Below are 27,081 nucleotides of genomic sequence, written 5' to 3'. Positions count from 1 at the left end.
CCCGCTTCCCTCCCCCCCCCGCCCCCGCCTCCGGACCGGACCCGACACCGACACGACTCCCGCTCCCCTACCCCCCCCACCCTCGACTGGACCCGACCTGACCTCCCTCCCCCCGACCTGACCTCCCTCTCCCTCCCTCTCCCCGACCCGAACCGAACCGACCTCCCACCACCCCCCCGTTCCCGACCCGCGCTCCGACCCTGACCCGACCCAACGCCATCTACCTGTAAATCTGGTGCTGGGGACGGGCCCTGCCGAAGTCTTGGGCCCTGCCCGAAGTCTCGGGCCCAGCCGGGCCCGGCCCGTTCAGCTTCCCTCCCCCTTCTCCTTTCCCCCCCCATCTCCTTTCCCCCCCCCATCTTCTTTCCCCTCCCCTCTCCTTTCACCCCCTCTCCTTCCCCCCCCTTCTCCTTTCCCCCCCTCTCCTTCACCCCCTCTCCTCTTCCCCCCCCTCTCCTTTACCCCGTCTCCTCTTCCCCCCCCTCTCCTTTACCCCCTCTCCTTCCCCCCCTCTCCTTCCCCCCCTCTCCTTTCCCCCACTTCTCCTTTCCCCCCCTTTTTCTTCCCCCCCCTTCTCCCCCCTCCCCCTTCTCCCCATCCCTCCCCCTTCCCTCTCTCTGCTCCCCCCTCTCTCCCTCTACCCCCCTCCTCCCCCTCCCCTCGCTGTCAGAAACACAAACATTGACAGACAGAGAATGAGAGACACACACAGACAGACAGAGAGATAGAGACACTGACAGAGACACACTGGGGGGGGGGGGCATCCCAGCACGCTGTTGGAGGGCTCCCGGTGCTGCAGTCGGTAAGTAGAAAATGTTTTATTTATTGATTTAAAAAAAAAAGTTATTTCTTATTAATTTTTTTGGATTTATTGATATTTTTATCATTTATTATTGATGATGGCTCTTTATTTGTAAAACTGAAGTGTTTAATGTTTGTAAACTTCCCTTTAAACCCCCCTCCCCCCATTCCCTACACCTGATTTGTAACCTATGCCTGATTTTCTAAAGTGTAGACAAGATTTTTTCGAACGTACAAAAATCTTCACTTACTCCATTCTAAGTTAGTTTGGAGTAAGTTTTCACTGACGAAACTTTGAAATCAGGCGTAAGTGGCCGGACACGCCCCCTTTTGAAAAAAAAATTCTGTTCCAAAGTGAAACTGTTCTAACTGACTAGAACTGGAGCAAACTAAATGGCGAGAATTCCGATTTCTAAGATATTCCGTTCTACACCAGTTGCTCCTAAAAATCAGGAGCAAATCATGGCGAAACTTGGGGCCTATGTCTCCAGCAAAGTTTTAACATCGGTAAACATGTGTAGGAAATAAATGAACAATAAATATTCAAAGATTATAAAAATAAAGTAACTGGTGATTTCTACCTGTGCTGTGTAATGCTGTGAGAGTGACTATTTAAGAAATATTTAACTGGATGTTACCCAATACATTTTGATGTAATATGTGTTGCAGCTTGTTGCTGTGCTGCGCGAGGTGAAATACCTTCAGATATTGAATCACTCTGACATCCCGGATACAGCTGCAGCCATCTTTGAGAAGAGGGAAACTTTGACTAAGGTTTGTCTTTTCCAAGAAGAGTAGAATCTACCTTAACCAGTGGGAGGTCTCACTTTTCATTTTAATCTAAATCACACACAGAGTTAAATCATTCTTCATAATAAGATGTCTTCACCACATTGTTTCAAATTCATGTATTGTGATTGATTAATATGTTTTTTGATGGAATGACTCCTTCAGGTTATAAAAAAACCTGAACATTAAAAGTGTAAAAGAGGGGTTCTTCTGATTTCCCCCTCCCCCCCTTACCCCTCATTCCCCCTTCCCTTGTTTTGAGTTTGCATCTTTTTTGAATCAAGAAGTTCACAGCTGAATGACTGAGGTTCTATGCTCCTACAGCCCACTCCTACAGCCCCTTCGGGAAAAAATTGATCTTGTGACAGACATATGTTATAAAGGTAGATATTAAAATATATTGAGTACACTCTCTCATAAAGGGACTCCATCTTCACTAGAAGTGTTTGGCAAACTTGCTTTCATAGAATCATAGAATCATAGAAAATAGGTGCAGGAGTAGGCCATTCGGCCCTTCGAGCCTGCACCACCATTCAATAAGATCATTTGTTTGTAAATACACAAGAAGGTATAAACCTTGTCAAAGCATATCAAGTTGTCATTTCCACGTGATATAAATACAAGTTGTTGTTGACATCACTGTGATAAAAATAGCATGTGATTTTTCTCCGTCCTCCCCCGCCATTAGAAAAAATTGTCAGATACTTTACCATGAAGTGCTTTTAACCGTCAAGGTAAAAAAATCAATTTACAGAAATAAACTACAGGATTTGTCATTGATTTATTAATTCTTATGAAAAATGTCCTTTGTGCCACTCTGGGAGAAAGTTAGTATTCGTAAAGAACTCGACTAATTATTGTTTGTTTATAAATTATTTAGTATGTATGGACCTTGGAGTTAATGGTGCAGTGGTACAATAAGCTGAAACAGACTATCTTGGAAGTGGAGTTTCCACTGATTTTCAGTGAGCTGGAAACCATTGATGAACAGCTGAAGACTGCAGAAGAGACTGTTACCTGGCAGAGTGAAAACTGCTGGAGCTACATTGTGCAAATGAAGGACACAGTGCATGATCTGGCAAGCAGGGTTCAGAAGACAAAAGAGAATGTGGTAACTCTACAAACACTTATGAAAACTTGGAGTGAGTGTGCTATGTTTACAAGGAAAGATAACAAAAAAGATTCTCTGCTGAACCTCGATGACAGAGAAGACAGAGTAGCCAAGCGGTACAAGTTGATGAGGGAGCATGGTGCTACGATACACAAATTGGTTGAGGTATGCCTGAAGAAAAGAAGAAAATGTAATGCAGTAAGCTTGGCAAAATACAATTGCCAGATGAAATATTTTGTAGAAGGTTTTAATGCAGCTGCATGCTATATCAAATGTGCTATAACAGTGGTGCTTGCTATCCAAATTCTGCCTATAAAATTTGCTGTGCTTTTCTTTTAGCTCTATTAATAAAAGTCTTGCATATAGAGTGCGCTTGATGTCCACAAACTTTACTGCCAGCTTTGGCTTAGAGATAATGGTCTCACCTCTAAGTAGGAAGGTCATAGGTTCAGGCCCCACTCCAGAAACCTGAGCAGGTAATCAGCTTCAGTATCATACTGAGCGAATGCTGCACTGTTGGATGTGCTTTCAGATGGGATGTAAAGTGAGGTCCTGTCTACCTTCTCAGGTGGACATAAAAGATCCCATGGCACCATTTGAAGATGAGCAGGGAATCCTGGTGTTCTGGCCAATATTTATCTCTCAACCAACATCACTAAAAACAAATTATTTGATTATTTATCTTATTGCTGTTTGCAGGACTTTGTCGTGCACACATTGGCTGCCGTGTTCCCTACATTATTACAGTGACTAAACTTCAAAAGAAGTTCATTGACTGTGAAGTGCTTTGAGATGTCCAGATATCATGAGAGGTGCTGTATCAATGCACGCTCTTTCATTACTTCCTGTGTCACGATTTTCAGTAATGTTTTTTCTGTAAACATTAACAAGGGAAACTACCTATGTAATGTTTATAATGGCAATTCCATATGTTAACAGTTGGCTACTAAAGGGTACTATGATACAAGTCATTTTACACTTTCAGTTAAGTTTTACATATTGAAATGTTAATTTATTGTTATACAGTAGGTTGTTAGATGATGGAATACGCTACTGGAAATAGTGCTGAAAGCAGATTCCATAATACTTTTTAAAAGGGAAATGGACAAATATTTGAAAAATAAACTTTTTGAAAGTTTTGGGTAAAGAACAGGGGAATAGAGCTGAATGAATAGCTCTTTCAGCAAGCCAGCATGGACATTTCTTGCTGCGCCATAAAATTTCACAATTCTATGAAAACAATAGTTTAAAAAATGATATCTCCTCTTCTATCCACTCAACTCTCGCCCTTTTCCCAGCCTCAGTTTAAAAAAAAACATGACAGCCCTTCTTGCTGCCACCCGACCTAATTCGGACTCCCAAGCAGCTAAACTGTTGCTGCACAAGCTGCTAAAAGACTGGGCTCTGCAGCTGAAAAATACTAAAGGCATTTCAGTGCTTCCTTCAGCTGAAAAGATCTTTGGCCACATCTGTGCCATAGAGCTGCTTTACATTTTGTGTATAATTTGATTTAAAGTCATCATAATTGATCAGCAAAACAGTAGTGGCCTATACCCATTAAGAAGTGTAAAGGCATTTGTCCTTTTGTGAGTGTATTTCAATAGTCACTTATGGTGACATTTCTGAGATTTACAGAAGCTTGTTGTTTATGGCTCCCTTGTTAGTAGAAACCAGCACTGCGTCCAGAAAACACCCATTGTTGTAGGTTTTCATTCCAGTAGACAATTATGGAGATCACTGGTTTTGTCTGTCACTTCCCTTTCAGAGGGTCTTGTGCCTCTCAGGGTGAGGAGTTTTATTCTAGTGAGTACGTAAACTTCAACGTTGAATTCAGGTCATTGACCTGAAACATTAACTCTAGTTCTCTCTCCTCAGATGCTGCCTGACCTACTGAGTATTTCCAGCATTTTCTGTTTTTATTTCAGATTTCAAGCGTCCACAGAAGTTTGCTTTTGTGTTCAATGCAATCATTTCCTTGGCATTCTACTTGGCATTGTAACGGAAACAGTAGCATAGTGATAATGTTACTAGTCTAGTACTCCAGAAGACTGGACTAATGATCCAGAGACACAATTTAAAATCCCACCATGACAGTTGGGGAATTTAAATTCAATTAAATAAAGTAGTCATGGTGACCATGAAACTACCAGATTATAGTAAAAACCCATCTGGTTCACGAATGCAAATCTGCCGTCTTTATCTGGTCTGGCCTATCTGTGATTCCAGACCCACCGCAATGTGATGGACTCTTAATTACCCTCTGAAATGACCTAGCAAGCTACTCAGTTGTCAAGATGGCAGCTTACCACTACCTACTCAAAAGCAATTAGGAATGGGCAATAAATGGTCGCCTTATTAGCGATGCTCGCATTCCGTGAATGAATGAATAAAAAGAAAACTGAACAGTGGTTTCTGAGATTCTGCCAGGTTTTCTATTTCAAGTGAATGTACTCTCCCACGGGGAGGATATATAGTGACCATAGCTATGGGTGCAGGGAATCATATCAATAACCAAGCCTGACCCATTTTTTCAATCTCTTCTGTAAAGAAGTTATTTTCCACAATTGTGAAGTGATGATTTTATATTTACTGCCAAAATATCCTTGTGTGTGCATATATTTTAATTATTCCCTTCATTATGTTAATATCATTCGGATATCAATGGCTATTAGGATAGCTCTTCCAGGTCCTTGCATGCAATAAAGTACCTCGCATATTGTGACTGCACATCAAAATATTGTGGGCTCGCTGCTAACGATTTTCCATATGTGTCTTTAATCGACTTGGAAAATCTACCTTATAACGTATACATATAAAACTACAAAATAAATGTGCGATACTCTTATTACGAGTTACATGATGTTGAGAAATTTTACGAAATTGCATTCCTCGAGTAGAGCTTTGCCAACTGGGATTACAAATTATGGTTTCAAGGCTTGCTCCCCTGCATGATTTTCTGTTCCTTTATTTTAATGGACAAAAAATCACAAGGAGTGACACCCTAATTCTTGAAATTCACTTTTCAAGGCAAGGTTCAGTGCTCTCAGTGCAGTTCCATAAAATTACCCCAATCATTCCCGTTAGGATGTCGCAATGTAGTGACAGCAAGCCTGCTCGCATATAATAATGCTGAGGCTCTCACTGACTCTCCATTCTATCAGTTCTTTCTCACCACTACAATCTCAATAAAATGTTAAAAACATGCTGGTATATCTTGTGTATACATATTGGGAATAAAATAGAAAGTGCACTGCAATTCATACTTCCAACACATCTCAGGCCAATAGCATGTGATAGCAGCACCTGTTTGCTGTGTGTATTTCCAATTGTTTTTGTGCTTTGTCAACCTATATATCCTTGTGAGGTTATTCACTTTGGTAGGAAGAAAAGAAAAACAGAGTATGTTTTAAATAGTGAAAAACTTTTAAATGTTGATGTTCAGAGAGATTTGGGTGTCGTTGTACAAGAAACACAGAAAGCTAGCATGCAGGTACAACAAGCAATTAGGAAGGCAAATGGCATGTTGGCCTTTATTACAAGGGGGTTGAAGTACAAGAGTAGGGAAGTCTTACTACAATTGTACAGGGCTTTGGTGAGACCATACCTGGAGTACTCTCTACAGTTTTGGTCTCCTTATCTAAAGAAGGATATACATGCCTTGAAGGCGGCGCAATAAAGGTTCACGAGATTGATTCCTAGAATGAAAGGGTTGTCCTATGAGGTGAGATTCAGTAGATTAGGTCGATACTGACTTCAAGACAGAAAGCAGAGAGTAGGGGTAAAGGGTAGCTATTCGGAGTTGCAGAAGGTGAGAAGTGGTGTTCCACAAGGATCAGTGCTGCGATCACTATTGTTCACAATTTATATTAATGGTTTAGACTTTGGAATCAAAATCACAATTTCTAAATTTGCAGATGACACCAAATTGGGGAGATAGTCAATACTGAGGAGGACTGCAACAAATTACAAGGAGACATTAATAAACTTAAAGAATGGACATATAATTTGCAAATGAAATTTAACACAGATAAATGTGAGGTATTATATTCTTGTAAGACAAATAAGAAGGTTAAATATTTCTTAGACATATGAATATAAGTGGGGTAGAAGAGCAAAGGGATCTCAGAGTACAAATACAAAAATCACTGAAAGTAACGACACAGGTTAACAAGGCCATAAAAAAAGCAAACCAAGCACTAGGGTTTATTTTTAAAGGGATTGAATTGAAAAGTAGAGAAGTTATGCTAAACCTGTATCGAACCTTGGTTAGAACACACTTCGAGTACTGCGTACAATTCTTGTCGCCATATTATAAAAAGGATATAGAGGCACTGGAGAGGGTGCAGAGAAGATTTACAAGGATGATATCAGAAAGGATGAACAGGCTGGGTCTCTTTTGAAAAGACAACATTCAGGGGTGACCTAATAGAGGTCTTTAAAATTATGAAAGGTTTTGATAGAGTAGATAGAGAGGGGCCGAAATTGCCCCCTTCTATAAGGCCTCTGGCTGCCTGAAAGTGGCGGCCACAGCTCGGTGCGGAATGGTCGCCACGGAGGAGGACACCATTTTGAAAATTGCACTTCCTCGGTTTTGGAGCGGTGTCCGGCCGTGGCGTGCACATGCTGACCCCTTACCGACTGGCAGGGACCCCTTCCCGAAATTGCCCCTTTCCCGGAATTGCCCCGTGTGAGCGGCGCTGCTGCCGATCGGTGACCCAAGCTGTCTGTGGCTTGGAGGCATGACCGCCTTTAAAGGGGAAGTGGTGTTGCCGGCGATGTTATTTTTTCTTGTCAGCTGACTGCCAGGTCGGGCCAACAATTATGACCACGGGGGCCGCCAACAGGCAGCCTGGCCGCAGGCCTGGCTGAAACCCTCCCTGGTGGCCCAGTGTTTGCCACTAAAGTGGTTGTAGAGTTTGCATAGCCCTCCCCTTTAACTGAAGGGGAGCAACGCTGTGACGTGCCAGCGCGATGACGTCATCAGTGCGGCGCTAATGCCTTGCAGCGTCGGTCACTCCGCCCCGCCTCCACTTCCGTCCCACTAGTGACGGCTACTCTGCCCCACCGTCACTTCCGCCCCCATGATGAGGCCCACTCCAAAAAAAAACAAAGTGCTGAATTTCAACAGTTTGGCTGCCTCATGCATTGGGGCAGCCAGAACACACCGAAAATGGTAGATGCCACTTGTTTCGGGCGGTGGGCAATTTCAGCCCCAGATTGTTTCCAATGTGAGAAAGAGCAAATCTAGAAGCCAGCAATATAAAAGATAGTCATCAAGAAACCAAGTAAGGAATTCAGAAGGAACTTATTTACCTAGAGAATGGTGAGAATATGTAACTTGCTACCACAGGGAGTGGTTGAAGCGAATAGTATAGATGCATTTAAGGGGAGGCTAGATAAGCATATGAGGGAGAATAAAATGGAGGGTTATGCTGATAGAGTTAGATGAGGAAAGACTGGAGGTGGCTTGAGTAGAGCATAAATACCGGCATGGACTGGTTGGGCCGAATGGCCTGTTTCTGTGCTGTATATCCAATGTAATCCGAAATTGTCAGACTGCTTGTCCGACATCCAGTTCTGGATGAGCAGAAATTAAGACTACTCCTGCTCCTATTTCTTACGTTCTTAGAATGTGTTGGATGGTTGCACATTATTTTGTGAATAAAAAATGTGAAGATTTCTTTTTAAGCCTCAGAAGACCTAAGATAACACATTTACCTTAATTTGTTTCTGATTAATAGGAGAATTGCAGACTTCTGAAGGCAGACACAGTTACTGAATCGTGGAAGGCCTATTTGGAGTACATTGATGACATGGTTTTAGATGGTTTCTTCAATGCTATTTCATGTTCCCTGGAGTTCTTCTTTGAGAGCACTGAAGCTGTTTTAAAACCTTCTCCTTTGTTTATGTCACAAATGATCCTAATTATCCCAGAGATTGTATTCAAACCTTCATTGGATAAGGATGTTGCTGATGGATTCGATGATTTAGTTGAAGAGCTAATAAGTGACATTTACCAAATGGCTGCACAGGTGAAGAGAATAGCTGATCACTTTGAGATGGATAATTATCAGGTAATTAATATAAATTCACACGATCACCTATAAGTTTTATTCCAAGTCAAAGAATGCTATAATCTATATTTTAATATCACTTCTGATGGCTACAAAAATGAAGAGCACAGTTCCTTTGCTATTCTTTCTTTTGGGGATGTAAGTGCAAATTTTATCCAAGCAACAATTTTAAATGATTCTTCTCACACTATCTTTACCGTAACTTTATTTTTAGAGTTTGTACCATGTTAATGTGGAAAATTATTCAAGTATGTCCTTTCCACAAAAAAGCAGGACAAATCCAATCCAGTTAATTACTGCTCCATTAGTCTACTCTCAATCATGAGCAAAGTGATGGAAAGTACTGTCAACGGTGCTATTAAGCGGCACTTACTCACCATTAACCTGCTCAAAATGCCCAGTTTGGGCTCTGCCAGGACCACTCGGCTCCAGACCTTATTACATCCTTGGTCCAAACATGGACAAAAGAGTTGAAATCCAGAGGGGAGGTGAGAAAGACTGCCCTTGACATCAAGGCAGCATTTGACGGAGTGTGACATCAGGAACCCTAGTAAAACTGAAGTCATGGGAATCAGGGAAAACTTCGCTGGTTGGAGTCATACCTAGCACAAAGGAAGATGGTTATGGTTGTTGGAGGCCAATCATCTCAGCTCTAGGACATCACTGCAGGAGTTCCTCAGGGAAGTGTCCTTGGCCCAACCATCTTCAGCTGTTTCATCAATAACCTTCCCTCCATCATAGAGTCAGAAATGGGGATGTTCGCTGAGAATTGCACAGTGTTCAGATCCATTCGCAACTCCTTAGATAATGAAGCAGTCCGTGCCAGCCAAGACCTGGGCTGATAAGTAACAAGTAACATTCGCGCCAGACAAGTGCCAGGCAATGACTATCTCCAACAAGTCAGAGTCTAACCATCGCCCCATAACATTCATAGAAATCCACAGTACAGAAAGAGGCCACCTTGGCTCATCATGTCCGCGCCGGCCAACAAAGAGCCACACGGCCCTTGGTGAGCAGTCCTGAAGGTTACATATAAACCTATGAACAATGGTGGAAAGGTAAAGAGCACCCAGCCCAACCAGTCTGCCCCACACAACTGCAGCACCCCTTACATTGAAACATCCTACATTCCATCCCAACCGGAGCCATGTGATCTCCTGGGAGAGGCAAAAACCAGATTAAAAACCCAGGCCAATTTAGCAAAGAAAATCTGGGAAAATTCCTCTCCGCCCCATCCAGGCGATCGAAACTAGTCCAGGAGATCACCCTGGCCGTATTCGATTCCCTGCAGTACTTACCATTATATCTGCGCCGTCCAACAAAAGGTTATCCAGTCTAACCCCAATTACCAGCTGCAGGTTACGGCACTTTAAGTGCCCATCCAACCATCTCTTAAAAGTGGTGAGGGTTTCTGCATCCACCACTCTTCCAGGCAGTGAGTTCCAGATCCCCACAACCCTCTGCGTAAAGAAGCCCCCCATCAAATCCCCTCTGAACCTTCCACCAACCACCTTAAAACTATGCCCCCTCATAATAGATCTCGCCATCAATGGAAATAGGCCCTTACAATTCACTATGTTCAGGCCCCTCAATATTTTGTACACCTCAATGAGGTCTCCTCTCAACCTCCTCTGTTCCAATGAGAACAAACCCAGCCTATTCAATCTGTCCTCATAACTAAGATTCTCCATTCCAGGCCGCATTCTAGTAAATCTCCTCTGCACCCTCTCTAGTGCAATCACGACCTTCCGATAATACGGTGACCAGAGCTGCACGCAGTACTCCAGCTGTGGCCTAACTAAAGTATTATACAATTTAAGCATAACCTCCCTGCTCTTATATTCTATGCCTCGGCCAAAAAAGGCAAGCATTCCGTATGCCTTCTTAACCACCTTATCCACCTGGCCTGCTACTTTCAGGGATCTGTGGACAAGCATTCCAAGGTCCCTTTGTTCATCTACACTATTAAGTGGCCTACCGCTTAATGTGTATACCCTTTCCTTATTAGCCCTCCAAAGTGCATTACCTTACACTTCTCTGAATTATATTCCATTTGCAACTGCTCTGCCTACCTGACCAGTAGATTGATATTCTCCTGCAGCCCATGACTTTCCTCTTCATTATCAACCACAAAGCCAAATTTAGTGTTGTCTGCAAATTTCTTAATCATACTCCTATATTCAAATCTAAATCATTGATATATTCCACAAAAAGCAAGAGACCCAGTACTGAGCCCTGCAGAACCTCACTGGAAACATCCTTCCAGTCACAAAAACATCGATCAACCATTATCCTTTGCTTCCTAGCTCTAAGCCAATTTTGGATCCAACTTGCCACTTTGCCCTTGATCCCATGGGCTTTAACCTTCATGACCAATCTACCATGTGGGACCTTATCAAAAGCTTTACTAAAGTCCATATACACTACATCTTAGGCAGTACCCTCTTGGTTACCTCCTCAAAAAATTCAATCAGGTTAGTCAAACACAATCTTCCCTTAACAAATCCGTGCTGACTGTCCCTAATTAATCCTTGCCTTTCCAAATGTAGATTTATCCTGTCTTTCAGGATTTTTTCCAATAATTTTCGCACCACTGAGGTTAGACTGACAGACCTGTAATTACACGGCCTATCCCTTTCTCCCTTCTTAAACAAGGGTACTACATTAGCAGTCCTCCAGTCCTGCGGCACCATGCCCAAATCCAAAGAGGACTGGAAAATGATGGTCAAGACCTCTGCTATTTCCTCTTTTACTTCGCTCAACAGCATGGGATGCATTTCATCTGGGCCTGGGGCCTTATCTACTTTCAAAGCTGCTAAACCCCTTAATACTTCCTCTCTCACTATATTTATTTCATCCAGAATTTCACACTCCTCCTCGATGGCAATATCTGCATTGCCCCTTTCCTTTGTGAAAACAGATGCAATGTATTCATTAAGAACCTTACCAACATCTTCCGCCTCCACACAAAGATTACCCTCATGGTCTCTAATAGGCCCTACCCTTTCTTTAGTTACCCTCTTACTCTTAATATATTTATCGAACATCTTGGGTTTTCCTTAATTTTACTAGCCAAGAATTTTTCATGCTCTCTCTTTGCATTCCTAATATTCTTTTTAATTTTGCCTCTTAATTTTCTATATTCCTCTAAAGATTCTATAGTATTTAGCCGTTGGTATATGACATAAGCGTCCCTTTTTTTCTTTATCCTCCCCTGGAAGTCCCTAGACATCCATGGGGCTCGAGAATTATTATTCCCACCCTCTTTCTTTAAGGACACATGTTTGGCATGAGCCTTCCGAATCTCCTCCTTGAATGCCTCCCACTGTTCCGACACTGATTTACCCACAAGTAGCTGTTTCCAGTCCACTGTAGCCAAATCACTCCTTAACTTAGCAAAATTAGCTTTTCCCCAATTCGGGACTTTTATTCCAGGCCAATCCTTGTTCTTATTCATAACCAACTTGAATCTGACTGAATTATGGTCACTGGCACCCAAGTACTCTCCCACTAATACCCCTTCAACCTGCACAGCTTCAATCCTCAAAACTAAATCCGAAACCACCCCCTCTCGTGTTGGGCTTGCTACATACTGACGAAAAAAGTTCTCTTGAATGCATTTCAAGAATTCCGCACCCTCTATACCCTTCACACTATATTCATCCCAATCAATATTAGGATAGTTAAAATCCCCTACTATTATTACCCTATGGTTTTTGGACTCCACAGCAATTTGCCGACATATTTGCTCCTCTATCTCCCTCCCACTGTTTGGGGATCTATAATACACACCCAGCAGTGTGATCGCCTCTTTTTTATTTTTCAATTCGACCCTATGGCCTCTTTTGATGATCCTCTAACATATTATCCCTCCTCACCGCTGTAATAGTTTCTTTAATCAATACCGCGTTGCCCCCCTCCCCCCTCGCCTTTTTACCCCCCTCTCTGTCTTGTCTAAAATTCCTGTAGGAATATTGATCTGCCAAACCTGCCCTTCTTTCAGCCATGTCTCTGTAATGACTATAATGTCATACTCCCAAGTATCTACCTGTGCTCTTAGCTCATCCACCTTATTCGCTATACTCCTTGCATTAAAGTATATACCATTCAGCACAGGAAGAACACCTTGATTACTACTTACTAAGCCTTGTTTCCTCTGTCTTAGAGATTCGCTTTCTAAATTCTTGCTATCCAATTTCTGCTTTACTTCCTTCCCTATTGAATTTGTTGTCCGGTTCTCATCCCCCTGCCAAGGTAGTTTAATCCCTCTCCAACAGCACCAGCAAAGCTCCCCGCGAGGATATTGAGGTGCAACGGCATTACTATCGCCGTATCCCTTACCATCAACCTCCTAGGGCAGTCACCATTGACCAGAAATTTAACTGAACCAGCCACATAAATACTGTGGCTACAAGAGCAGGTCAGAGATTGTTTAGGCCTAGGATACTGCCACCATGTTTCCCTCTAAAATTCAGAAAATTCCACGGAGCAAATTCAGTAATATAACTGAAAAATCAGATATATTTAGATTCCCTGAATGAGTTCACTTGTTAGTCCCTCGGCAGGTTTTGTTTTGATTTGTTAATGAAATGTAGCCAGCACTGATAAATTAGTTGTACCCCAGGTAGGCAATAATAACCATTGAGGCCATAAAGGAGACTGTAAAACGGTTTGTTTCTTCACACAGAATGACATGGAAGATATACTTGACCTATCAGAGATACGGCAAGAGATCATGGAGAGGGTAACAGAGATCATTAGCAAAGCTATAGAATACAGGAATTCATTCGATACCTACTCTTACTTGTGGGTCGACGATAGGACAGAATTCATGAAACAGTTCTTGCTGTACAGCCATGTGTTGACTGCAGAGGAGATCGAAACTCATGCCGAAGAAGGTGTTCCTGAGTGTCCCCCTACTACAGAACAGTTTAAGGAACAGGTATGGCTAGTTTTTGCTGAAAGGAAATCAGTTATTCAGTTGAAAAAACATTGAGGGCAAAATTCTGTAGGCCTGGTGAGATGCCTTGCCAAATTGTGTGCCATTCGGTATTTTTGCCCCAGGAGTGAAGGGGGGGGGTAAATGAGGCGCTAATGGCCTCAGCTGTACGCTGCAAGAACACTATTCACAGCCATTTACCCAATTTCAGCTGAGTTCCATTCAGCAATCGGCCTTCAATCCTTGACTCCAGCTCCATCTGGCTGTTAAAGAGAAGGTCATTTGAACCTGCTGCTGCTCATTTTCAGCATTGCTCAACTCATTCACTGATCTCTGGACCTGAGGAAGATTGTAAAATGGCTGCTGCTAATCCCCCTTCAAGGGACAGGGCCGCACAATTTAGCGATGTGTCTCTGGAGGCATTGGTGGGGCCACTGGAGACCAGGAGGGAGTCTCTGTTCCTTGCATCGGGAAAGAGGCCATCTTCGCAGGTTTTCCGTGCCATGTAGCAAGAGGTGGCCCGGGAGGTGTTAGCCAACACAGTGGTGCAGAGAAGCCTCAACCAGTGCTGGAAAAAAGTCAACAACCAACAATGTCGAGTTCAAGCTTCCACACCTCCCTCCATACCAGCCTCTAAACTAGTGTCTGTGCACACTGCAATCCACCACTTCCACACCACTCGACCACCAAGCATCTGCAGATACTCACTCACACCTTGCCTACATTCACAGCTATTCAACCATGGCAGGCATATCTTTTACATACATAGATCGACTTTTACTCACACGAGTTCCTTTCTTTTGCAGGCCAAGATGGCACATAACAGACAGGAGCAGCAGAGGAGTGGAGGAGGGGATCTTGAACTGCAGCACCTCTCTGACCTTGAGGAGCGAGCGCTGGGGCTCTTTGGCCCGCAGGTAGTAGGCACTCTGGCCGGCGGAGATGTCAAGCCCGTTGGGGAAACAACGGTATCTTTATCCCCTCTCCTTTCCTGATACCACTTCTCTCACACATCAGAAAGCTCTATCACTTTCCAAAATCTTCTTCTTCTCTCATCATTTCCCCCTCACACCTGAAGGCTTTATCACTTTCCAGCTCCGATACTGTCTGCATTCCTTGCTCCATTCCTGCTCCACTGCCCTCACCTTAATGCGAGTCTTGTGCCACTTATGCTTTCAGATAACCAGGCAGAAATTGTATATCCTGCACCTGAACCCCCCCAAGACACTCTGGAAGGAGAGAATGCAGAGGAGGAGCCGAGCATTGCGTCATTGCTTCTCTCACCCACATGCACCAGCTCAGATACTGGCACTACACATTCGTTAGAGGTTAGGCTAGTAGAGGGGTCTGCATTGGGTGGTGCACCGGGACCTAGCGGGCTGCAGCAAGGCCAAAGGGAAAGGATAGCTTGGGAGCCATCACCCGGAGGGCGAGTTCGCGCACGAGTTCTGCACCACAGGACTCGGATGAGGACCTCGTTGGGAAGGCATTCACACAAAGGGTGATGGCCATGCACTCTGACATCATAGGTGCAATGGCAAGGGTGCCCGAGAGCTTCTCGGCTGTGGTAAGGAGCGTGGAGGAATCCACCTCCAGGATTGCACAGAGTTCTGCGCACACCATGGAGCCCATCATTGCCAGTCTGCAGACGATGGTGGAGTCCCAGAGAGACCATGGGGACCCAGACCTCATGTCGCGTGTCATGGGTGACGTGTCTGCTTCCATTGCTGCACAGGCGGAATCAAATTAACGACTTAGTGCTGTAATGCAGACAAAGATTGGTGGCATCGAAGCTCAGACTGCTCTCATGCAGTCTCAGCTTGATGCTATGAGTGCTCTGACTGCTGCCATTGCCACTGGGTCCACCACTGGGATCTCACAGTGTCGCAGCAGCCCATCAAACTGTGCTCCAGCAGATTGGTGGGGATGCTGAGGTGCTGCCCGGGGGAGTGGCAGTGGGCAGCTTGAACCTGCTGTCCCCTCTCAGGGTGACAGCATTCCTCAGCCCACCACTGCCACTCCGCCATTGCACTTGTCACTGGCAGTCACCCAGCCAACCCAGACTGCCACAGCCCAGCCTGAGATGGTGCAGTCTAGCCAGGCCTTCCAGGCCCAGACCTGGTCAAGGGCATCCTGCAAGGCCACCTGTAGTCTCTGGCCCTGACACACAGCAGCATTCCACCAGCCGTGCTGCAGCCACAGGGGACACACTGCGGAAGAGCACTAGATTAAAGTAAAGAGGATATATCAGGAAATACACAAGGGTGATTAGTAAATACACTATGAAAGTGTTTAGTGGTGTGATTATAAATTTGGATTGGAATGTTTAATCTTTGGTGTGTCTCATTTCAGTTTTGGGACTTTGGTATGACAGGAAAATGGATGTGATGATGGGGACGTCCAGAGGAACTGGGACGCGGATGGAATTTACTGGAACTGAACTCTGATGAGATGGTCGCAGTCCTTCCTTGTACATTCATGATGGACTCGCTGCCTCCTCCGTCGCTGTTGTTGCTGCTCCTGTTCCTCCTTCTCCTCTTGCTCCTCCTCCTCCTTGGCCTCCTCGTCCTGCTCCTCCTCCTGCTCCTCCTCCTTCTCGTCCTCCTCCTCCTTCTCAGGTGGTGCGGCTATGCCTGGTGGCAATGGCAGTGCCCTGATAATGGTGAGGTTGTGCAGCATGCAGCAGACGACGACGAATAGGGACACCCGCTCAGGCGAGTACTGGAGGACTCCTCCTGAGCAGTTAAGGCAGCGGAACCGTTGCTTGAGCACTCCGATGGTCTGCTGAATGATGTTCCTGGTGGTGGCATGGCTCTCATTGTATGAGAGCTGGGCAGGTGTGTTGGGGTTGCGGAGGGGAGTCATGAGCCAGGTGGAGACAGAAAAATCCTTGTCTATGAGTAGCCAATCGCGAGTTTGATGTGGTGGCTGGAAGAGAGTTGGCTCACTGGTGCAGGATGAAGGCATTATGGCTGCTGCCAGGATAGTGGGCGTTGACGGTGAAGATTCTGCATGTGTCGTCGCACACCAACTGCACATTCAGTGAGTGTGCCTTTGCAGTTACGGAAGATCTCAGGATTGTGATGCGGTGCCCTCAAAGCGACGTGGGTGCAGTCAATGTCACCCTGCACCATGGGCAAGCCCGCTATCCTGCTGAAGCCACATGCACGCTCGTGCTGCTTCTCTCTGGTCATGGGGATGGAGATGTAGTCCCCATCTGTGACCTCATGGATGGACCAATGGATGACAAACTGGGAGATGTTGGAGATGTCTCCTGTCGCTTCCTGAAAGGATCCATTGGGATAGAAATTGTGTGTGATGGTGATCTTGACTGCCGCCGATAAGCCGTCCTCACACTGCTCTTAGGCTCAAGGTCTGATTGCAGCAGGTGGCAGAGCTCTGTGGCCGCGTCCTTGCAGAAGCGCAGCCTTCGAACACACTGTTTTTGAGTGAAATTGATGTAGGAGTACTGCTTCTGGAAAACCCTGGGAGGGTATGGTCTCCTGTTGCTAGCCCCTCTCTTTGTCCCTCTCCTTGCTCCATGTCCCTGTCTTGCTCCATGTCCCTGTCTTTCTCCATGTCCCTGTCTTTCTCTCTGTCTTTCACTCTCTGTCTTTCTCTCTGCATTTGTCTCTGCATTTGTTTCCACCTTTCTCTTCGTCTAAGAAGCCTCCGATTTTGACATCGGAGCAGGAGGTCCAGTGCCAATACAGACCCCACGAAACGAGAGAAATGTTGTGATTTCAAATCTGCCCTCAATGATACAAGAAAACAATTAGGCAGAACAGTCCTTGGAAGTCAAAATCGCTGAGACCTGTCCACCAGATACTGCCTATGTGCTCGCAAGCTGCAAAGAGTAATGGCCACCAAAAATTGTTTTTCAAGATGGCGCCTTTCAATAGCACTCCTCCAGCCAACTCCCAACTCCAAATCGACAGCTGAAGCTGTCATTGCCACCACCAAGCAATAAATGAGGGGGCGCGGCCGAATTTCACTTCCGTGGCGGTAATTGGGCGCTGTGCAGCCGAGCAGGCCGCTAGCTCCCCTGCAAAACCTCCGCCTAATTCCATGAGGGTGCGCTGTTTTTGCCTTTTGCGCCCCATTAGCGGCAACTGCAGGTGTACAAGGGGCCAATTTCGGCCTCATTATTTTTTTAAAATTGTAATATTAAAATTAAAATGGAATTTCAGGGATTCCGAGTAATTCTAAATGTGTGTCCTCAAACACAAAAGGCTAGAACCTCCACTTTTGTGGTTTGGGCGATATTTCTAGTGTGGGCGGTAAAAAATGGTTTTCAGATCGCCGGCTTCTCACCCATTCTCAAACCACCTAGTCTCCACTTCTGAAAATGGTCGTTACCGCGAGCGATATAAAATGGGCGGTAGCGTTAAATTTTTCTGACCTCCTGCCGTAAAGTGTGGCCGTCCTTAACAACGGCATGGCAACGCTCGATTCCCGCGATTCTGGAGGTCAAGGGTCACCATGAAACGCGCAGAAGAGGAGAGAGAAAGGGAGCTCAGAGGGACTGAAGGCGTGGCTGGGTTTGTGTGGCTGCTTTGGAGGAAGGAGGGAGACTTTAGAGCTTTACAGCAAATAGGCAAACAAAAAGTAGGTGTTACCAGCCACATATTTGACTAAATTTGGCCTATAATGGAGAGAGAGGAGGAGGCATCACAGCACGCTGTGGAGACTGACGCTGGAGAGAGCAGTGAGCTGGGAGAGGAACATATTGGAGGGCGCAAAAGAGCCAGGAGGTTCTCGGATGAGGCAAATCCCAGTTACACTGGGGTGATTTGACACAGGGAGGGTGTGGGAAGCCCACCCCAAAGACCTACCAGAAGATATGGATCGAGATAGTAGAGGTGGTCTCGTTGGTGATCAACGAGGTGCTTGAGGGCAACCAATGCCGCAAACGATGGGACGACCTTGTGGGATCCGCAAGAAAGAAGTGATGCCATCTCAGCCACCTGCGTGGCCCCAGGCAAGACCACGGAGGCCAGAAGGTGGGGGTGCGGGGCAGGAGTCGGCAGACGATCCAACTACATCTGGTGCTGAGGAGCTCTGATTCTCGCCCGTCAATCCGCTGGATCTGTTCTCGCCGGATGAGAGTGCGGAATTCGAAGAACCTGCATCGCCACGCTCCAGAACCCATTCCACCCCAAGGCCATCTAGTGGTCCTCCGGTCATTCCTGCTTCCACTCTGGAGATACCGGCCCCAAGCACCTTGCCACAGGGCACCCCATTTGTCCCCAGGACGGCGGGTGTTAATATTGAATCTCGGCATTAATTCCATGAGGAAAGTAACGCTGGGCGATATTATGGGCATTGATTTCGCCCATTCTGCTGATTCCGGCCAAAAAAGTGGGCGGGTAGCAATATTTTATCCCGGCATTCAGCACATGGGGAAAGTAACACTCAGCGATAAGTTTCCGAAAAATGCCCGTCAGCTTCCATTTTGTGCCAACATGGGCGTTATACATCATTTCAGCGGTAAAATGGGCGTTAAGTGGCCGTTAAGCATGCAAAAAAAGTGGAGGTTCTAGCCCAAAGACTATTTACAATGACTTGTTTTAGTATTGAAACCTTTTAATAAGGTTTGTCATCTGGAAATGTTGTGTATATCATGCATATTTATTATGAGTAAACAAATTATATTTTTTTAAAGTCTAAACTCATTTGTGAGAAAGATTGAATTCTCAAAGGGGAGCAGCTCGGTCTCCCAAAGAAAGATAACGCAGTGAAAAAAATAAATTGGATTAACCCCTTCGACGCAGGCTGAGGGGCGCGGATAGAGTCTCGGGAGGTGGGGGCGGTTTTGGGGGTGACGGGAATTGGCCTGCCTAACCACCACCTCTGCCACCCAACCCCCGCTAATGTTGAGCAGGTGGAGGATTTCCAGTTGCACGTGGCAGGTGGGCGCCAGAGGTGTGCTCGTAGTGATCCACTGTCTTCCTGTTGAACTCTGGCAGGATCAACAATGGCGGGCACCGGGGCTGGAATCTGACGTAATATCTGGAATTGCCGCTGTGGATTTTAGCACTTCATCTCTTCCTCTTTTGCGTTACCCTTCCCCAATGCCCATCCCCCCATGATCACCCACCAATAGGAGGCTAGCAACTGAAGAGCTTGTAGGCTTCTGCTGGTACTGGCTGTTAGCTGCTGCGTTAGAGTGATCTAGGTTAACTTGCCTTTTTTTTCCCTCCAGAGAGTGCCAAGTCTGTGCTCGGTGCCTTCTGCAGATGATACACTCACGATTATTAGAGATCACACACATCACACAGCCTGTAAAATGGCTGCAGGTTGCGGTGACCCCTGACCTGCTGGTCAGGTGACCTGCTCTTTATTAACAGCACTAGTTGCAGTAAAACAGGCGTCCACAGTGTGGAGCTATAGACATTACACTTCTCCCTCCTTAATGAAGAGTTATTATAACAAACAATCATCATAGATAACTTGCATGGTTATACATAATAAAGGATATGGACTTATTTTGCCATATTTACAAATCAAGCTTAACCACTTGTTTTCTGTTTCGAAGAGGATACCTTCGCTCTCGAACAGAACCTTCCAAACATGATGTCGAATTTAAACTCACTCGAGGTTGATCCTGAGGGAAATTTTCCTCCCAGGGATGCCCTTGATTTCCATTTGAACTCGCTCTAACTTCAGACTGTTTGTTTTCCTGACTCGGACTCAGACTTAAATTCTGACTTTCTCTTGGATTTGTTTCCAGTACATTGGATGTAGGAAATGCTACTGGCGTATCAAAACTATCTGATGAATCAGAAATAATGGAATCACTCCCACCTTCAACTACTTCTATGTCTGTGGGTAAAATATGATCAATGTGAAAAAACCTAACCTGTCCTTTATCAAACATATTGATCAAATATGTGGAAGGACCACATATCTTCACTCTTCCTGGTAACCACTTTACCCATTTATGGTGGTTCTTCACTCTCACCTTCTGATTTAATTTCACACTTCTCTCTTTTACTCTACCTCTATCCTGATTCTCTTCCTGTCTTAATTGTGTCTCTTCTACGGACTGTGCCAAGTTTGGTTGTAACAACGAGAATCTGGTTCGTGGCTGTCATTTGAGAAACAACTCTGCTGGTGTTCTACCAGTAGTTGTATGAGGAGTATTACAATACGTTATTAGAAAATTAGCCAATTTATGGTCCAATGACAACTGTCATTTCTTTGGATTTGGATCCAATATTTGTTTGATGAGGGCACGTTTTACAATTTGTACAGTGCGCTCTGCTGCATCATTCGAAGCAGGGTGGCACGGTGGGACCTTGCTATGTTTCACACCATTTTTGCTCATGAACTGTGCAAATTCTTCTGAACGAACTTGTGGTCCATTATCCGAAACAATTTCTTCTGGGAGGCCAAATGGAGAAAATAATCTTCATAAAATGTCTAATGTTTTACTTGTTATTTTCCACATTGGAAACACCTCGACCCACTTGGAATGGCTCTCAATCACAATGAACAATTGTTGCCCTTCTAGCTCAGCAAAATCGATATGTAGCCTTTGCCACACCTTGGGAGGCCATTTCCATGGCTGTAATGATACTGATGGTGGTTGCTTGCTTACCGATTGACATGTCGTACACTGACTGACGATGTACTCTATATCTTTATCAAGATCTGGCCATTGTAAGTAACTGCGTGCAAAACTCTTGGTCAAGCAGATTCCCAGGTGCTGGTCATGGTGATCTCCTAATAATTTGGACCTGAATTTATTTGGTATAACCACTCTTGCACCCCACATGATACAATCTTTATCGACTGATAATTAATTCCTATGAATGAAGAATGGATGTGTATCATTGTCTGTTACCTGGTTTGGCCATCCATTTGCAATATAATCATACACCTTTGACATAACTGCGTCACGTTTGGTTGCCCTCCCAATCTCTTCAGCTGTGACTGGCAGTTCATCATGTATGAAAAAGAGAACACCACTTCCCTATCGGGTGTAACTTGTGATGAGGAAGGAATCTAAACATAGCATCAGCATTACTGTGATCAGCTGATCGTCTGTATTCAATATCATATGTATATGCTGACAAAATCAAAGCCCATCTCTGCATTCGGGCTGCAGCTAATGTTGGAACTGGGGACTTTGGATGAAGGATTTATGTCGGGGGCTTATGGTCCGTAACGAGAGTAAACTTATGACCATACAAGTATTTGTGGAACTTCTTGACCCCAAAAATTAATGCCAAAACTTCCCTTTTGATTTGCGCATAATTACACTCACTGGCACTGAGAGCGCGTGAAGCAAAAGCAATTGGTCTCTCCTCCCCACTATGTAATACATGAGAGATTACTGCCTCAACTCCATATGGAGAGGCATCACATGCTAGCTTGCTCTCCTGAGATACGTCATAGTGAACTAACATGGTGCTCTCTACCAAGTTGCTTTTACACTCCTTGAATGCTGTATCGCATACTTTTGACCACTTCCAATGGCCTGTTTTTTCAATAGGTTATTCAGTGGATGTAACACTGTAGCCAAATTTGGTAGGAACTTACCATAATAGTTCAAAAGACCCAAAAATGATCGAAGTTCAGTGACATTCTTGGGAGTAGGTGCATTTCTGATTTCAACCAGTTTTTCCTTGATTGGATGTAAACCATCTTTGCCTACTCTGTACCCTAAGTACTCCACTGAGTTTTGAAATAATTCACACTTGTGAGCAGCCACTCGTACACTCCTTCTCTGGCCGTTTGAGGACTTCATTCAATATGTTATGAATTTGCCTATTTGGTGCTGAAATTAGTATGTCATCTAAATAACATACTACCCTTTCAATACCTTGCAAAATCTGGTTCAGTACCCCTTGGAATATGGCAGGGGCGGAAGACACTCCAAATGGTAGCCTATTAAATTGCTAAAGGCCTAGATGATATAGTCAAGCATGACTTGGACTCCTCATCTAGTCCTCATCTAGTTCCAGGCATTCGTCAGATCCAACTTTGAGAAAATCTGACACCCTGTCAATGCTGTGAACAAATCTTCTACATTTGGCAAGGGTATTGAGGACATTACTCTCTAGAACCTGGTTTACGGTTACTTTATAAATCACCACACAATCTTACCTTTCTATCGGACTTAGGTACAACAATGGGTGTAACCCAATTACATCGATGTATCTTAGAAATAATGTTCTCAGTCTCTAGTCTTTTGAGTTCTTACTCAACTTTCTGCTTGAGTGCATATGGCTCTTCCTATCGTTGCGAAGCAGAATTCACCAAGCGTTGGATAGTTCAACCACAAATAGCGAACGTGAGCTGGGTTTAGACCGTCGTGAGACAGGTTAATTTTACCCTACTGATGATGTGTTGCAATAGTAATTGGTACGGAACGTGGCTTGCAGTAAACGATCTAGTGTCCTTCTGTACCCTGACACTCGCCTTGAAGTCTTTGATCGGACTGCTTGTTTCGCAGAACACCTTCGGATAATTCTTGATGACATCATCCTTTGACGCAAATCTCGTTTCGACATAGAAAATCTCACTCCAATCCAGCTTCAATGATCCCAACCAATTTCTTCCTAGTAAGGCAGGCTTGTCTCCTGCCACTACTATTAGAGGCAAGCTCTGAACTTGATCCTTGTATTTCACCGGTACGGTGATATGACTTACGACCGGAATGTTCACTCCCGAGTAGCCTCGCAGCTCTATCTTGGCTTTCTCCAATGGGAAATCCCGCAATTTGTCGTGGTATAGTGACTCCGGTACTACACTCACGGATGCACCAATGTCGATTTCCATGGGTATCTTGAATCCTGCTACATCTATGTGGATTATGATACTTTTCGAATCGCAGCCCGTTAACCTCGTGCTCCTGGTGACGTTTAACTCTAACATCTCGTCCTGTTGTTTTTCTTCCATGCTATGTAGTCTCTGGGGATTTCTACTCATAGTTTTGAAAGTTGGTTTACCCTTCAGTCGGCATGCCCTCACCCTCGACAGATGCCCAGTTTTCCTGCAGACGAAACACTCTGCCTTCACATATGGACAACGTTGAGAAATGTGTTGTCCCAGGCACTGATAGCAGGATGTCAATGCTCTGTTCCCATTTCCAGTTTCTGAGACTTTGGGGCCCCACCTTCTTTTACTTTGAACCTGCAGGCGGTTCACCTCGGTTGTCTGATGACTGAAATTAGTATGAAATTCTTGGGAATATTGGCCATGCTCATCAACCGAGCTGTCTGACAAACTATATCAAAAGTCAAGTCAGGCGTTGTCAATAACTTCCTTCTGATCGCATCATTTTTCATCCCACAAACAAAGCAGTGTCGCAATGCTCGGTTCTGAAAGTCTCAGAAATTACAGTGAATAGATAGCTTTTTTAATGCAACAGTGTACTCACTGATATTTTCTTCGGCCTTCTGATTTTGTATTCTGAAACGATAACTTTCAGCAATTTCTAATGGAACGGTGCTGTAATGTTGTTCTAGCTTAGTTAGAATCTGTTTCAGCGTTGTATCCTTTGGCTTGTCAGGCACAAGCAAATTTATCAGCATTTCATACAACTCGGGCCCGGCCTCAGTTGAGAATATAGCTCTTTTTCGTTCCAACACCACCTGTTTATTATCTTCATTACCGGGAATTTCAATGATATTTGCGGTGAAAAACATTTCTATCCGATCCACATACGCTCTGAAACTTTCACTGTTGCGTTGAAATTCCCCCACATGCCGTATAACTCCCATAGGGACAGCCATTTTGACTCTGACAGTTTCAAAAGTGTGCCCGTAATTTACCTCGGATTTGTAGCTGTTTCCAAAAACAGGGAAGCTCTCAAAGTCTCTCTGTTGGCTGGCTGAATTCTTCGCCAACAAAAATTTCAGCTTTGTATTATCCGATTACATCCCATTCCCGTTGCCAATGTCATATCTTAGAGAGCACACACATCACACAGCCTGTAAAATGGCTGCAGGTTCTGGTGATCCCTGACCTGCTGGTCAGGTGACGTGCTCTTTATTAACAGCACTAGCTGCAGTAACACAGGTGTCCACAGTGTGGACCTACAGACATTACAGTTAACTTGCCTTTTTTTCCCTCCAGGGAGTGCCAAGTCTGCTCGGTGCCTTCTACAGATGACATACGATTAGAATGATAGTGTCTGGGTAATAGGAGGCATAAGCTTCATGATGTAACACATTACAATACCAGTGTAGTGTGCCACTAAGCTATCAACAGATACTCTGAATAATATATTCTTTATTTATATATTAACTTCATTTGAATTTGGTGTTTTTATCTTCTGGAATACCGAGGTACAAATGGAGTCCATGCTAGCCATGACCCTGCAATTTTCACTAGTTTCTCTCATATCTCTCCTCATGCCCTTTCTGAGATCACCTTGTCTATGAGATTCACGTGTTGCTCTCTTGTCCCATTCCCACTGCTGATCGCCAAACTTCCCTTCCTGCCCTCACACCCATCACATTAGCTGACATTGAAAATGGTTCCCTCTTTTGATGTACTGTTCCTCTCGCTTTCAAAATTTCCATCATCACCCCTTCCTCAAAAAAAACACTCTTGATCCTTCTGTCCTTGCAAACTCAAAGTTCGCTTTCTTCTCCAAAGTTCTTGAATGTGTTGTCACCTCCCAAATCCATGCGCATCTTTCCTGCAGCTCCATGTTTGAATCTCTCCAATCAGGTTTGTACTGCTGCCACAACACTGAAATGGCCCTAACCAAAGTCTGAAATGACAACCTCTGTGATTGTGGTGCACGATCTCCCCTCATCCTTTTTGACCTCACTGCAGTCTTTGACATGGTGGACCAAACCAACCTCCCCCAACACCTCTCCTCTATTGTTTGGCTCAGTTGGATTGCCCTTGCTTGGTTCCACTTTTACCTATCCAAAGATAGTCAAATCATCTCCAGCAGTGTATTCTCTTCCTACCCCACACCGTTTCCTCTGGAGTCACCCAAGGATCTATCTTTTTCATCATCTGCATGCTGCCTCTTGACGACATGAGGCCAGGTTCCACATGTACACTGGCAACACGCAGCTCTACCTTTCCATCGCCTCTCTTGAACCCTCCATTACCTCTATGTTGTCATACAGCTTATTGGACATCCATTCATAGAGGAGTCACAATTTCTTTCAGTTGAACGTTGAGAAGACCAAAGCAATCATCTACACAAATTCTGTACTATCACTTCTGATTTTATTCATCTACTCGGCCACTATCTCAGGTTGAAACAGAATGTTTGGAACCTTGGCATCTTATTTGATCTGGAGCTCAACTTATGGCCCTATATCCTCTTCTGCTTGGCATCTCTCACCGTGGCATTGTGAAGTTGTTAACTCAGTATGCAGAGAATCGTGGTGCAAACTCTGGTGTAGTAAAATGGTGCTTGAAGTCACCTTTTTACCCACCTTCCTTATTCTATTGTTTCTCATTTTCTCATTTTCTTCGCTCTTCTAGCTGCAGGTCAAGAGGACAAATAAGAAATGTGTTCCAAAGCCCGTACTAATGCTGCTGAAGGACAGGAATTTTTGGATGATCCAGCATGATTTGTCGTTGGTTTTGCTTCTTTACCTGTGGAGAAGCATCAGGTCTCTACTCAATGCTTCTCTGTGCTGAGACAGCGGAGATTGAGAACTCACTGGGGTAGATCTTGACTTTGCGATAATTGAAAACCTGTGATAGCGAGTCAGCAGCCTATTTTACATTTATTGAAGTCAATGCAAATAAGAATCAGGAGAGATGTAAAAAGGGCTGTCAATTCATTATCATCCATTTTACATTATTGCACAAAGTCAAGATGTATGCCACTGTTTGGGGAATTCCAAATCCTGCCACACACAGCACAGTTAAAACTCCAGCCTACTTACACATAATTTTTTTCCAATACAGTATTTGCAAAGCTGTTTACTGATTTTGAACATAGCACATACTATGCTGCAAGTTACTGATTTTAATTTTAATATTGCTGAGCTTGAAAGAATAAAAATTATTCTTATGGTTATGATTCTTAATTTTGTATTATGTTTTATAGATTGATATCTATGAAAATCTATATATCCAGATTAGCAAATTTGAGGACGGAAGAGTCTTTGAAAGTTGGCTTAGAGTTGACATTAAACCATTTAAAATGGCATTGTTAAATACAATCAAAAAATGGAGCTGGATGTTTAAAGAACATCTCATGCGCTACGTTACTGACAGGTAAATAACAGATCATTTTTGGATTTGGAAAGAAATATATGCACTCCACCTTTTTATAGGGTTTTCATATCATAGTCACTCTGCTTTACGGCCATTTTATCTTAGGTACAGACTTTATCATGTTACACTGCTGGTTGCGACATCTTGTTGTAATGTAT

The 27,081-nt window shown here is 44.3% G+C and overlaps 1 protein-coding gene across 1 annotated transcript in view; it reads left to right on the top strand.

The window, feature by feature from the left end:
* Positions 1-27,081, top strand: part of LOC139264459 (dynein axonemal heavy chain 11-like) — a 679,414-nt gene that overhangs the window by 145,357 nt on the left and 506,976 nt on the right. The window contains exons 13-17 of the mRNA XM_070880970.1: positions 1,471-1,575; positions 2,471-2,866; positions 8,443-8,775; positions 13,463-13,717; positions 26,754-26,923. Of these exons, the coding sequence (XP_070737071.1) occupies positions 1,471-1,575; positions 2,471-2,866; positions 8,443-8,775; positions 13,463-13,717; positions 26,754-26,923 (1,259 nt within the window). The remainder of the gene's footprint in view (positions 1-1,470; positions 1,576-2,470; positions 2,867-8,442; positions 8,776-13,462; positions 13,718-26,753; positions 26,924-27,081) is intronic.

The sequence above is a fragment of the Pristiophorus japonicus genome, chromosome 5, assembly GCF_044704955.1.
Source record: "Pristiophorus japonicus isolate sPriJap1 chromosome 5, sPriJap1.hap1, whole genome shotgun sequence".
Taxonomy (NCBI): Eukaryota; Metazoa; Chordata; class Chondrichthyes; family Pristiophoridae; genus Pristiophorus; species Pristiophorus japonicus.
This window is presented reverse-complemented; position numbering and strand designations above follow the sequence as displayed.